Raw genomic sequence first — 14,643 nt, forward strand, 5'->3', positions numbered from 1 at the left:
TCTACAACAGTAATTTAATCTTGCCTCGACACATTCCTTTACTTTGGGGCTTTTTTTTTTTTTAAAGTAGTATCTTTTAGTTACCCTCAGGGACTCTAATGAAGATATCAGCCATCTGTTAAGTAAAAGGAATAAGAAATTTGAGCACAAAAGTATCAACCTCAGGAACAATCTGTGTGTATTTGTTTATAGTCAATGAGCGCTAGCCAGTTGCAAACTAATGAAGAACTTCACAAGATATTTACTTTTTCTCCTAGGAAATGTGTGTTTCGGAGTACATACAAACCATATAAAAAGAAAGAAAGAAAATGACCATCTAACACTTTCTGTCTTCCTTAAATATAGCCAGTAGTTCTAAGAAGAGGCATCTTGTTTTGAAATTTCAAACATGTGTCTTTGTACGTCCCTAAGATTTTTGGTTGTATAAAATAGGTGTGTCTTAGTAATGAGTAACTAAGATAACTTTATGTTGTATTCCAGTTTGGTCTCAGATGCTGCATGAATCTCGGATAAATGTGTTTTATCAGTGACCCTTGTTCATCTCTGACTCCAGTAACTGTCTCAACAAAAGTATGTCATTCCCTTTAAGACAAGATCTTTCCCAAGCAGAATTTCATCTGGCCAGAGGGGAGTAAAGCATAGTCGCTCCTTTGTTGGGTCCTCTCTCTCTGGGTAAACTTCTTGGCTCAGGATGAATAATTTGTGCACATTACAGTTAACACCCGGGCCACAAAAATACATTTAAACCACTGAAAATGAAGTAATCAGGCCTACTTAAATGGTTTCAACATCTGGGCAAAGAACACCCCAAGGGCCAAGACTGTTACCTAAGAAAATTTCTGTGTATGTTACCCAAGCCTAAGAGGCAACAGGTAGGTGGGTTTTGTGCCAATTAGAAAGTGTTATGATTGGCGCGCCGTGGGGAAACTCTAAAATTGCAGTTTAATGGAAAAGCTGGCTGTCATCCCCCAAGTACATTTCAAGGAATAGCAAAACTGCGGAATTCCAAGCAAGTGAAAGGAAGTTTTCATCCGTATGGAACTCAGATGATTAGGTGGTAACACAAGGACTTTTGCAGGTGTTCCGGCTTTTAATCCAGAGCCCTTCTGCCCAGCCCCCCTCATCCTTCAGGATCTGATGAAACAGAACAAGCCGGGGGCCCGGGACAACGCAGACCAGGGGCAAACACAGGCAGCCCAGATCTACAGGTCCAAGCAGCAGGCAGCCACCAGACTGCCGCAGAGCACGGGCCTGTTCAGTGAGCAGGCTTATCCCTGATCTTGGGAAAATGTCCCATCCGACCATTCCCAAGGGGTGGGTCAAGCAATGGGCTTTTTGGGTACTGGGAGCCTCTGAAGTGTTTACTGAATGTCTGGGGTTTGGCCTTCTAGTATGTTCTTTGCCCCAGGCTGTTCTTCCCTTAATTTTTAGTCCCGAATGTATTTTAAGGTAAATTGATCCCACATGCTCCTGATTCATTGACACTGAACTCATCGGCCCATGTTTTGAAAGAGCCGTCCGAGGTCCAAGGAGCCCTCTGAGCCTGCTCTTACGAAGTCTCTCTGTGCGGTTTTTTCTTGGAAGCAGGAAGCCACATTTGGGTATGAAAGATGCCGGCCCTAGGCACTTGAGTCAGGCTCTACATGTGACACTTCAGAAGCAAAGGGGTCCTCAAACACCAAAGCAAACCTTCCCAGCCATCTTGTTAGGAGGAGGAGGAGACCAGTCCCTTGCACTGCGTGGAGCCCCGGCCAGAGGTCCTGGCTGCTTGGTGGGTGCAGAGCTCACAGAAACCTCAGGATGTCTGGATCCATCCAGTTCCTGGCACCTAAGCCTCCCACATGAGGAAGGGGGGCGGGGAGCAGGGGGCTTCACTTAGCTGAGGCCAGGAGCTGGCAAGCCAAAGAAATTTACCCTTTTTCTCCAAGCTTCAAAACTAGAAGCTTCTGCCCCAATTGTGTCCTTGAGCCTGGCCGAAGGAGCACCACCGGGCGGGATTTGGAAGTACTTAGTTTTAGAGAAAAAGGGGAGCAGCATCTACGGCACAGTTTGTGGGATGGGGGTGCGTGGGGTGGGGTGAGCGGTGCTCTCTGGGTGAGGAGGGCAGGCTTGTAGGTGCTGCAGGGAGCTGACCCTGCTCTTCCCTCCAATGAAGAACTTGAGTGACTTAGGAAACCCGCACTGCCTGCTAGCCCTGGGGTCCAGAGCCCAGCTCCTGGCATCATGGACTCCGTCCAAATATATCACCAACAGGTGAAAGAGCATCCACGCATGGGCCTTGTAGACTCAGCCTTTGCTATCAAGGAGTATACTTTCTCTTCAGAAGCTTCTAGTCCATAGGAGAGGAGAGGGGAGGGGAGGGGAGGGGAGGGGAGCTGGAATGAGCCATGAAGGTGGCTGCCCTGACCTGCTAGCCAGTCTTGGCTGTGTGCAGTTGATATTTGCTGTGCTGGGGGTTCTAAGGCTTGAAGGAAATCCAGAGACCTTGATCAGAGAGAGGATGGGGATCCTATGGTGAGCTGCAGAAGTGCTGATGGAAGGTGGCTTGGGCTTGGGCCATGTTTGCCTGCCTCTCTTTACGGGGAACCAACACTGACTGCATTCTCAACTCTGGCTAGGCATTAGGGTTTTGCTTTGTGTGGCGTTCTACCTCTGAGTCACATCCCCAGCCTCATTTCAATTATTATTTGGAAATGGGAGCTTGTTAAGCTGCTGAGGCTGGCTTCGAACCTGTAATCCTTCTGTCTCAGCCTCCCAAGTACTAGGATTATAGGCATGTTCCATCAGGCCTGACTTTTTATTAATATTTTTTAAAAATCCGATACCCGGCAGAGTCTGGGAGTTAGATGGAGTCCTGGGGTATCAATCTTTTTCTCCAGAGCTCCACCAGTCACCCTTCTGTGCAGCCAAGGTCGAGGGCCCCTGGTTTAACATGTGTTGAATACATTCCTGTATTTGAGGCAGGGTACTCAAAATATTCTACATAACCTAGTGACTGTTTTTGGCTTTTTCAATCACATGAAATAGGACTCAGGATTGATGCTTTCCCGCTCATTTCACCGCCCCCCACTTCCCAATCGACTCCCCCCAGTGGTGACCCAGCGCTCTGTCCGCACATGATAAACCAAACAGAACCAACCCCAAGTGCTGAATGACCCATGCTGTCAAAGTGAGCCGAACACCAGATCTCTTCAAATATTTAATCAGTTTGGAGACCTCTGCCTTCCAACCCAGTTGGGTAAAAAAATCTAAAGAAAGCATGAATCCAGGGGTCCTCAAAAAAATTAAAGACAAAACCAAAAACAAAATAAAAAATCAGACTAAAATGGAGAGGAGGCTGGAGTCAGAAAGACAGAACCTAACGTGTGTCTGAAGCCTTTTGTAGTAATTCTACCACTTACTTAAAAAAAAAAGTACTGAGAATGAACAAGAAAGGATTAAACAGTTATACAAATTGAAGGACAACTAAAACTTCTTTTATGGCTGAAAACAGCAGGCGTAGTTGTGAAATGGACTCTGAAAGCCCTCCGTTCCTGCTGTGGTTTGTTTTCTGTGGCCTTCTCAGCATATGGGAGAAGCAAAACAGCTATGCCCAGCATCGCCCCATGAGCTCTGGGGGCCTTTGCAAAGCAGTGACGCAGCGAGAGACGGAAGGGGTAGAGGGGGCGAGAGCCAGCTGTTTGCAGTCTTTGAACACAGGCTTACACCCCAGCAAACCTCATCTATTTTTTTTTAAAAGGTGGAAATAAATGGAAGGCCTTGAAGAATCACCAATGATCTCACATCAGGGACCACCACTAATACTCTTCCCGAACTGCATCACGGGAAGGGCAAGGATGTCCTTCAGAGTGACAGGTCGGCAATGGTCCAGGTGGGGGTCGGGACACTGGGCTGACTCCTCCGGGAAACGTTCAGCAGGAAAGGTGCAGCGTTTGCCTTGCTCTCCTCTCTCTCTTTCCCCCTCTCTTCTGTCCCTTGGTGCCGGTGAGAGGCAGTGTCGGAGGCTGTAGCCGGGGGGTGCTCAGAACGGGTACTGTGACACATATATCCGCAGCCGGATCACAGAGCTGCCTCGGAAGTTGATGACGGTGTTGACAGTGATCATCTCCAAGTCCAGCTGGATGTCCCGGGGCCCTTTGATGGGGCGTGTCATCACCAGGGTGGCACTGATGGGGCCCGTTTGCTGTGGACAGAACCAGAGGACGCGAGTTAGAGAAGGTGTGATGTAACAGAAGGCCTGGCTGGTGGCTCTGCAACCTGTGCCCCTTGTACTCTGAGCAACTTGGCGTCCCCTCAGTGCCTCAGCCGGCGCCCTGCTTTCCCCCCAGCTCTGCCCACGTCACCTGGCTCTTTCCTAACCCTCACCTGAAAGGTCACTTCCTAAGAGGAGTCCTCCCTGATTCCCCAGTGTAAATTAGGTTCCTCTGTGAACCTCAACTTTGCACAAGATGGAAAACACTTACCACAGTGTGTAATTGTGTATGTGATCTCCTTGGTCCATGTGGGATGTCTAAATCCCTGCTAGGTGGTGAGAATCCCCTAAGATTTCAGGGTGGTTCCTTGAACACAGTAGCTGTTCAGAAAGTACAGTCAGCCCTTCTTATCTGTAGATTTTACATCCTCGGATTCAACCAACCATGGACCAAAAACATTCAGGAGAAAAATCCAAAACCCCGAATCTCAATTGAACCTAAAAAGACTTTTTCTTCCTTGTCATTATTCCCTACACAGTACAGTAAAACTATTATTTACATAGAATTTACATCGTATTAAGTAATCTCTATGGGATTTAAAGTTGGATGAGCATCAGTGAATTTTGGTGTCCTTGGGGTCTTGGAACCAGTCCTTTGCAGGTACCAAGGGATGACTGGTTATCTTGAATGAATAAATGAATCACTGATTGAAATTACTGCCTGACTTCACTCTCCTGGGCCTCATCTCTAAAAAGAGGGTTGAGACCAGATCAGTAAATTCCAAACAAATGGAGAACCTAAGATACTTTTTAAAAACCAACAAGGGACAGCCGGGCGTGGTGGCGCACGCTTGTAATCCCCGCGCTTGGGAGGCGGAGACAGGAGGATCGCGCAGGTTGGAAGCCAGCCTTGCTGGCTTAAGAGACCCTGTTTCAAAATAAAAATATAAGATATAGGTCTGGGGGTGTAGCCTGGAGGTAGAAGGGCTTCCAGAAACCCCAGTACCACACACCCCCCAAAAACCAAAAAAAAAAACAAACAAAAAAACAACAATTTTAGAATCCCATTCTAAGAATTTCTAGTTCACTACACTTATGCCTGGGAAAGGTAAAAACATAACACTGTAGTTTCACCATTCTGAGATCCTAATAATTTCATGTGAACTTTTTTCCCCCTCCATGTTATCTTTTTCTAGAACTTTCTAGAAAAGTTCGAGAAAAGACTGACATTAACTGAGCAACTACCATATGCAAAGCACTCTTCCAGCCACTTCTCTATACATCTGCTTATTTAATCCTCATAGAAAGGCTGAAAGGCCCTGCTACTCAAAGTGTGGTCCCTGGCCCAGTGGCACTGGTGTCACTAAGGAGCTTTTTAACACTGCAGAATCTCGGGCCCCCTGCGATCTACTGAGCCGGACATTGTAGCTTAACACAAGTGCCAAGTGATTTGTCTTTCACAACCTAAAAAGTGCTGGCTGAAAGCACAGGACCCCAGCGGGGGACCCTGGCTGCCCTGTCTAAGGCCTGTACTGAAAGTATGTTCTCATTATTTTCCTCTTTTATAAATGAGTAAGCGGAAGCCCCATGAGGTTAAGTATCACTTAGGTTAAGTAATTTTTTGGCCACTCAGGGGCAGAGCTGAGGGCTTCCATTTAGATTTTCCTGTGTGGCCCTGGTCCCCAGCCCCTTTTCTCCTGTGCAACACTTAGCAGAAGAGACAGTGTTTTAATTCTCCCCAGCTCTGTCCTGGGGGCAGCGCAAGGACAGACACGGGTCACCTGCAGAGGAAACAGTGTGCGGAAAAACAGGGATGGGCTGGACAGTCACTTCCCAGAAGCTGCCCTGTGCTGAGAAAATGAAAGCAACAGGTCCGCAAGGTCAAGCAGCGCGGCTTGTGTAAAGCCACGTTGGGCTTTTTTTTTTTGGTGGTACTGGGGTTCCTGGAAGCCCTTCTACCTCCGGGCTACACTCCCAGACCTATTTTATATTATTTTATTTTATTTATTTATTTTTATTTTTTGGTGGTACTGGGGTTCCTGGAAGCCCTTCTACCTCCGGGCTACACTCCCAGACCCATTTTTACATTTTTATTTGGAAACAGGGTCTCCTAAGCCAGCACGTGCGGCTGGCTTCGAACCTGCGTGATCCTCCTGTCTCTGCCTCCCAAGCGTGGGGATTGCGAGCGTGCGCCACCACGCCCGGCCACATTGGTCTTTTAAAAAAATTTTTTTGTCTTCCTTAAGGGAGGCTCCTCATATAGTTCTGAACATCCTCAAGAGCTGCCACAGGTGTGATAAGGGCAGGGCCAACGGACAGGTGCAGGCCAGGCCCCAGGCCCTCGCCATCTACAGGGCTCTGGGCAGCCTTATGAGTCACGCCATTTCCTCTTGGCGTGGGCTCTCTCTGCTCCGTCAGCATCTGCGCCATTGGCACCTCCTCAGGAAGAGACGCTCCTTGGACTTCCTCGTGTTCTTGCAAAACCTCCGAGTCCTGGGCTAGGTAGTCCTGACCTTCAGAGAGTACGGCCACACCGGGAAATGCCCATGGCCTTTACATACACAAATACCATGCCAGCTTTCATGGTTTGCATGAACAAAGGCCAAGGGCTCTTGAGGCCCCTGGGCTGTGGGCAGCCCTCTGGAGGGCGTTTTGTGGAGCCAAAAGTCCAGAAGGGGCAATGGAGCCAGAGAAACTTACAAGTTGTCTTTGGGGGCTTTCCTGGCCAATGTCTCCAGAGCAGGAAGGAATCCTAAGGAATCCTAGACTCTCTGATTTGAAAGTCATCTTAGAGGGAGATCAGCGAGTCCAATCTCTGCCTGGGTCAGAGCTGTAGCACCTTGAAAAAGGCCTGCCCACAAGCCCCTGGAAAGGCGAAGTGCCCACCTGGGGCTGAGGACAGCCACCTCCCACTTCACATTCAGTGTTTAGGGTTTAGGGAGCGTCTGTTCACTACTGAAATAGAGTCCTCAGAACTCCTGGGACCTGGGTGGTGATGGTCAAGATGGTGATGATGATGATGATGATGTTGTGTTGTGATGCTGGGCATTTGGCTACATCTTGTCGTACCTTTCTTATTTAACCCTTCATAACCCTACACTATAAGCAGATTAAGTATATTCTATAAGGTCATAAAACTAGTACATGGTACTAGAGTACCTAACTCTAGAAGTCATGCTTCTAATTACTATGCTCTACGATAAAGACCCAGTGTCCTGCTGTTTCCGCACGCTCCCACGGCACTTCCTCTGCTCGGGCTGAGTTTGCCAGGTTATTTCCCCCTCTTCACTGTAGTGTCAGTGGAGCCGAATGAGTGACAGGGATGGGACAGTGCACGGGAACGACCGGACACTGGTGGGGTGGGCGGAAATGGGCGGTGGCTGCAAACAGCCCGCCAGATACATGTCCCTGCCCCCCCCCCCCCCCGTGCATTCAGGTTCTCCCTGCACCAACTTGTGGGTGGCACTGTCCCACCTGTGGCTAGCAGCCAGGCCGCAGCCAGGCAGCCTCCTTTGGGCCTGCTGTGTCATGCAGTAAACACATTTTAGCACAGTCTGAGCTCTGACCATGCTCCTTCGCCTGGCATTCATTGAGCCCCCACGCCACCTGGTGAAAGGCAGTCATCAGTCCTCTGTCCAGGGCTCAGTGTGAGACTGACTGCCCAGGGGGCTTGTGAAGGGGTACGCATGGGTGTGCATGTCTGTGTGCTTATGCGTGTGCATTTGCATGTGTTGTGTGTAAATGCACGCCCGTGTATGCGTGCATGTAGTCTGTGTGTATGGGAGCGTGCGTATGGGTGGGTGTGGTTTGCCTGCTGGATGTAATGGTTCTCTTCCCAAGCACTCATAACATCAGTGAGTCTTTGGTGCGCTTGCCTGAGTGGCTACTCAGATCAACCTGCCACATGGTGTCCCCCTGGGCGGCATTTCCAACTTCTCCAAGGCCCAGGAGCTCACGACCTCCTAGCAACAGTAGCAGCAGCGGTAGCAGTGGCAAGGACAGTAGCTACACACGAATAACTAATACTTATTGGATATTTTCTATTGGTCCTGGATGTCAAGTAGACTTTTCTTGTTAGCTCAATTTTTACTGAGACCTCAAAGCTAGAAGGATAAATGAAAACACTCCACATCTTAAAGAGAAACTTTAAAGTTTAAAGAAACTAAAGGCCATGAGCAAGAGCTGTCCACCAGGGTGCAGTGACACCCACTACCCCCACCATGTGTGGGATAGAGTGCCAGAAGGAGGGGCTGGGAAGCTTGGGGTGGCACGTGGTCAACTGGAGGCCCATTTTGTCCATGTCAGGGACAGGTCAGTGTGACGTCCTCAGGTAATTCTCTACAAAACCCACAAGACCATCCTATAGAAGCAAGAGCATTTAGGGGTCACTGGAGAGAGGGCACTGAGGCCTGGACACGATGGAACACTGAAGGAAGACCCTGGCCCTCCTAACCTCTCCATCCCAACCCTGGAGGACTGCTGTCCTTGCTGGGAAGGGAAGAGAAAGGCCATTCAGAGACCAATCCCATCCGCCTCTGCTCTGAACCTGAGGCAGGGAGAGATTACACCAAGACCAAGCGGGAGATCCAGAAGTTGCAGGTTTCATTTAAACCAGCGGGGACCCTTGGCAAGCGGGAAGGAGGCAACGGCACAGTGGCGGTGCCTTTAAATCCTAGATGAGCAATCTGCGATGCTGCCAGGTGCGCTGGGGTTTGAGGCAGCTGGGAGCGAAAGAGGAAGTCCTTGACCATTTTACCCCTGCCACTTGTTTGACAAAAAGTCATCCAGTGTTCCAGGCGCTGCGCTAAGTGGGTGAGCTCATCTAATCCTAAAGTAAACACTCTTATGAGCGCTTCTTCATGGATGAGGAAATTGAGGCCCAGACGTTAGATAACTGTGGCTGGTAAGTTAGAGACTGCAGAGCAAAGCCCGTCGGCCTGGCCCTGGATCCCATGACAAATCGCTGCGACCTCCCAGGGAGGTCCTGCAGCTTTGGACAGCCTGGATGCTGGGAAGGCCAGCCGTATCTGGCCCATCTCTCGCTGTCTTCCTGCTCCCCTGCCTCCTGGCTTCCCAGGGCCCTACCCCAAGCCTCTTTTCTCTTCCCAGGCATAGCCGTGGGAACTTTCAGGACAGAAGCCACCCTTCCCTATCATTAAGTTCCCGCAACCACCCCATGACAGCCCCATGACCCTCTGTCCCCACCATGGCCATACATGTCTTCTGCATAAATACTTGCTGAGGCTGTGCTCGAACCTGCGATCCTCCTGTCTCGGCTTCCCAAGTATTGAGACTATGAGCTTGTGCCACCACACCCGCTGAATAAATACTAACGGATCAGAACCCTTCTCAACATTCTCAGGGAAGGCACGAGCTCCGTACAGCTCCCGGTTCTGAATTTGTGGGGTTTCTTAGCTGCTGAGACAATCTGTGACAAACTGTTCCAGGGAGGGGATCTCCCTTCTGTCTACTCCAGCTCTAGGACCGTCTCCTTCCTCCTCGCCCTAACTGGACGCCTCTCTCGAGCCAGCCACCACAGGGTGTTTGGGCCCGGGGGGATTGCAGTGGATGGTGTCTGGGCAGGTAGGGTCTTTTCTGGACGAGGTCTCCTCTGCAGATCTTCTGCCCCTGCTCAGGGTTGGGGGGACCTGAGGAAGCAGTGATGCTCTTTTAGATTCTTATGACAGCAGCTTTTCATCCTATAATTGGGGCCTGCTGCATCTGTTCAGATAGGAAAGGGTGGCGGTGGGCTGGGTTTACCTCCAGAGGGCAGCCAGCCCACACAGGCTTCGCAGGAGTGGGTTCCTGCTGGACAGGAGCTTGTGGGTTTGGGGAGAAGACAGACATATATACAGCTCTGTATTTTTCGTTTTACAGAAGCTCCTCTATCCCCCACCCATTCCAGCTTCTTCCAAAGCTCTCTACCTTGCTATCTTGGTCTATAGAATCAGGTCTACAATGGCTCCATGGGTCATGACTTGATTCTATTAGGGTCTTGCTAAAAATATCTTAATGAAGATATGCTAGTCCCTGGGCTTTTCCTAATTTTTTTTTCTGCTACTTTTGAACTTCCAGCCCCTTGTTCAGAGGCAAGAACTGAAGGACTCTTGCCATAAGGTGGGGAGAGGAGGTCTAGAGCTTAGAGATGTGGTCCTTTCATTGGCCTGTGGGTCAGTCTCTGAGTCTCTGGTGCAGGAGGGTAAGCAGCTTCCATGGGCCTTTCCTGAGTGTAGCTCCGTACAACGACCCTGGAGGATCACAGGCAGTATCTTCTAGAAATGTAGGCTCCTGAGTATTAACTAATCACCCCCCACAAAGATAGCCAGGTCCTAATTCATAGGAGCTGTAAATGTTTTCAGGTAAGGAAAAGGGGCTTTTGCAGCTGTGATTAAGGATCAAGACAAAAGGAGATTACCCTGGATTATCTGGATGGGCCCTGAGTCTAATCACAAATGTCCTAATAAGAGGCTAGCAAAGGGAGATTAGATATGTACAGAAGAGGAGGGAGACAGGTGGCCACAGAGGAAGAGATTACCGCCATGTGGCCACAGTCAGGAAATGCCCGCAGCCACCAGAAGCTGAAAAGGGCTAGGAACGGATTCTCCTGTGGAGGGAGTGCAGTCCTGCCGACACTTTGATTTCAGGTCAGTAAAATAGATTTCAGACATTTGGCTTCCAAAAGTATATATTTCCATGTTCTTAACACACCAGGTTTGGCTGCGTGTGATGGCACATGCCTGTATCCCTGGTCTGTGGGAGGCTGAAACAGGAGGATCACAGGTTCCAGGACAGCCTCCGCAACTTAGCGAGACTCTGAACAACCTAGCATGACCTTGTTTCAAAAACCAAACCGAAAAGGAGATCGGAATGTAGCTCAGAGGTAGAGCGGCCCTGGGTTCACTCCCCTGTGTCACACACGCACACTAAGACACTAAGTCTGTGGCCGTTTATTATACCAGCCACTAAACTAATACGCTGGGTTCTCTCCCCATTTTCTGAAACAGATTCCCTGCTTTCTGCACAAATGACCAAGTTCTCACTGAAATACGACAAAAATCGCTCTAAGCCAGTGGTCGCTAAGAGACAGAAGGTGACACTCAGCAATGTAAACGGTAGCATATTACATGTATGCAATTAATAAAAAAGTAAACATCTTAGGAGGTGAGCTCTAAGACTTTTTTTTTTTTTTTTTTTTTTTTTACTGGTACAAAGAAGCCAGTGCTGCTTAATCAAACTTTTTACAGTGAGAGACATGTTCCCTATCTGAATCATCCAGTCCAGGAGGCACACATGCTCTTGAAATGTGGCCAATTCCATGGAAGATTTTTTTTTTTTTTTTTTTTTTTGCGGTACTGGGGATGGAACTCAGGGGTGTTCTACCTCTGAGCTACACCCCCAGCCCTAGATTTTGTTCTTAATTTTTGAAACAGAGGCTCATTGTTTCAAAACAGTTGCAAAGGGCCTCATTAAGTAGCTGAGGCTGTCAGGACCTGGGATCCTTCTGGTCTCAGCCTTCCAAATGCTGGAATTACAAGCATGCGTCACCACGCCCGGCTGAAGAACTAAATTTTAAATTTTATTTAACTTTAATCAGTTTACACTTAAAGACTTACAATGGTTGCTATGATGCCGAGTACTGGCAGGACTGACTTCTGTGTAACACACCTTTCTATCTGCTTGCATTTAAGTACCACAAGGGCAAGGATTTGGGGGTGTTTCTTCACTGCTATGTCCTTCGTTTCTAGAAGTGCATAGTAGATGCTTAGTAAATACTTGTCAAATAGGCAGATGAATCGATGAAAGTGTGAATGACTCTCCTGTCAAATTTTAGGAGGAAAAACAGACCTCAGATGGCATCTTGGCCTGACTCCTCACGGCACTGATGAGGATCTTGGGGCTGGTGGAGGAGGAGCCTCTTTGGCAAGGCCACCGAGTGACAGAGCAGCCTGAACTCCTCGCTCCCACCTACTCTTGTGTCCTCACACCCGTTCCTCCTGGGTACATTCATCCCTGGTCCCCGAAGCACGTCCCTAGGTTAGACAATTCAAGGTCACTGTCAAAGATGGCGATCTCACAGCTCACCACTGCCTCTTACCCGCATGTAGAATTCCCGACCCTCATTCCCAGATTTGATCTGGAAAATGTAGTAGGCCCCAGGGTAGCGGGTCGTTGCTTGCATCTGGAAGATGTCAGCAGGAACGGAGCGTCCTGACACCACATCCATGTCCCGGAACAAGATGGTGAAAGGCTGGTCTCTGCAGCCGGGATTCTCCGCAGGACACATACAGCGGCTGGGGGGGGGTGGGGTGATGAGAAATCATGTGAGAACGTAGTTAAGTCCTTTCCAGGTGCTCTGTGCCGACTTCCCCACTGAAACACTGGAAACGAGGCCACCCCATTGGCACCGCACATGGTGTAACTGGAGAACCTCTCCCCTCCTGGCTCCTAGTCTAAAAGCTCCCCAGCATGAAGATGAGCTCTGTTTCCTAGAGAATCACCTTTTCCGGCCATCAGATATTTGGGCTCCTAGAGGGTATCAATTAGATCTCTGGTTCTCAGAATACTAGAACATTCTCCAATGCATACTGCACTTGCCAGGGGTTTAGGCAGCAAAATGTGCTGATGGTCACGTAGTCCTTGCCTTCCCAGCCAAACAGACTCATTAAAAACTGAAAATTACATTAGATCGACAGGTCTCAAGGATCCATTTACACTCTATTACACCTCACCCAGTCTGTGTGGAGTATAATTGAATCTTTGTATTTGATAAACAAGAGCTCAGAACTCACTGTGTACAAGACACAGTATTAGGAAATTTGGAAATTCAGTTATAAAGAAGACCCTGAAGCCAGGCGTGGTGGCGCATGCTTGTAATCCCAGCATTTGGGAGGCTGAGACAGGGGGATCTCAGTTCGAGGACAGCCTCAGTTACTTAGTAAGGCCTTTTGCAACTCAGTGAGCCCTGTTTCAAAATAATGAATTTAAAAATAGGGCTGAGGGTGTTGCTCAGAGGTGTTGTACCAGTAAAGAAAAAAAAAAAAAGAATAAAAAATAGGACTTGGGGTGTAGCTCGGAGGTAGAAATGCTTCTGGGTTCCATCTCTAGTACTGGAAGAATAAAATAAAAAAAAAAAACAAAGAAGACCCTGGCCTTTAATAGTTTGCCTTCTAATAGGGGAAAGAAATAATAAACACAAATATCTCTAATATAAAGTAGCACATTTAAAACACTGGTAGTAGTGTGTCTAATAGAGTCATTGGCTTCTATTACTAAAGAGTGCCTGTTAGAGGCACCCCTGATTTATCTCTTAGCCCCTTCTCCTCTGTCTCTCACCTCATTCTTGAGAGTCCCTCTAGGGATTCAAATCCACAGTAGGTTGAACATAAGTTCTGAGATGAGCTTGGCAGCTGGCAGAGGGTCAGCCTTGCTGTTCTATTCTGCTCTAACTTCCAATCTATCTACCAAACCTGTAGGGTCTACTTCCAAAACAAATTCCAAATCTAACTCTTCACCCTCTCCACTATGACCGCCACAGTCATCTAGGCCAACATCCTCTCTCACCGGCGATGGCCTCCTAACAGGTCAGAGCACCCTTTGTCAAATGTAAGTCAGAGCCGGGCGTGGTGGCCCACACTTGTAATCCCAGTACTTGGGAGGCTGAGTCAGGAGGATCACAGTTTTGTGGACAGCCTCTGCTACTTAGTCATTCGCTCAGCAACTCAGTGAGACCTTTTCAAAATAAAGGAATAAAAAATAGGATTGGGGGTGTAGCTTGGAGTTAGAATGCTCCTGGGTTCCATCCACAGTGCCACACACACACACACAAAAAAAGAAAATGTAAGTTAGATTCAGTATCTCTCCTATCTAAGACTCCCTAGTGGTATCTCAGTCAACATTCTCATTGCCATAATCCAAAATGACTGACCACGCAACTTAGAGGAGGGAAGATTTACTTGCTCACAGTTTTTTGGAGATTCTGGGTTCAGTCCGTGTGAGGCCAGGGTCTGAAGGTCGGGACGTGGTGGTGGGAAGCGGGGAGGCCGGAAGCAGAGGGAGCAAGCATGCAAGGGGATTCAAAGACATAATCCTAAGGCCACACCCCAGGGCCACCTTCTCCTCCCACACCACACTGGCCTAGGTCATATGGATTTATCTACTGGTGAGAGCACAACCCTTATGCTTTGACTATATCGACACTGAGCTCTGCAGGGGGTATTCTATGGCTGCCCGTAATATGTGGCCACCTACGACAACCTGATAAAAATTCTATGAACGTCAGCTTCTCTAACCTCCTGAGAGGCCACTGTCCACTGCACGCACTAGGCTGCAGCAATCGGGGCTTCTTTCATTCCCAGTGGGTATAAAGGACACGCTTACTCATGCAGTTCCCTCTGCTCCTACTCTCCAGTTTGCCTGACATCTCTCTCCTCCAGACTCTGAGCTCCATAAGA

General features: G+C 48.6%; 1 protein-coding gene across 7 annotated transcripts in view; it reads right to left on the reverse strand.

Annotated features, from left to right (window-relative positions):
• Positions 1 to 4,021: 4,021 nt before the first annotated feature.
• Positions 4,022 to 14,643, reverse strand: part of FBLN5 (fibulin 5) — a gene marked incomplete at both ends in the record, with an annotated part of 80,730 nt that continues 70,108 nt past the window's right edge. For all 7 annotated transcript variants that reach the window (XM_080706896.1, XM_080706895.1, XM_080706893.1 and 4 more), the window contains 2 exons: positions 4,022 to 4,183; positions 12,288 to 12,483. In XM_080706896.1, the coding sequence (XP_080563022.1) occupies positions 4,022 to 4,183; positions 12,288 to 12,483 (358 nt within the window). The remainder of the gene's footprint in view (positions 4,184 to 12,287; positions 12,484 to 14,643) is intronic.

The sequence above is a fragment of the Muscardinus avellanarius genome, assembly GCF_963383645.1.
Source record: "Muscardinus avellanarius genome assembly, chromosome: 12".
Taxonomy (NCBI): Eukaryota; Metazoa; Chordata; class Mammalia; order Rodentia; family Gliridae; genus Muscardinus; species Muscardinus avellanarius.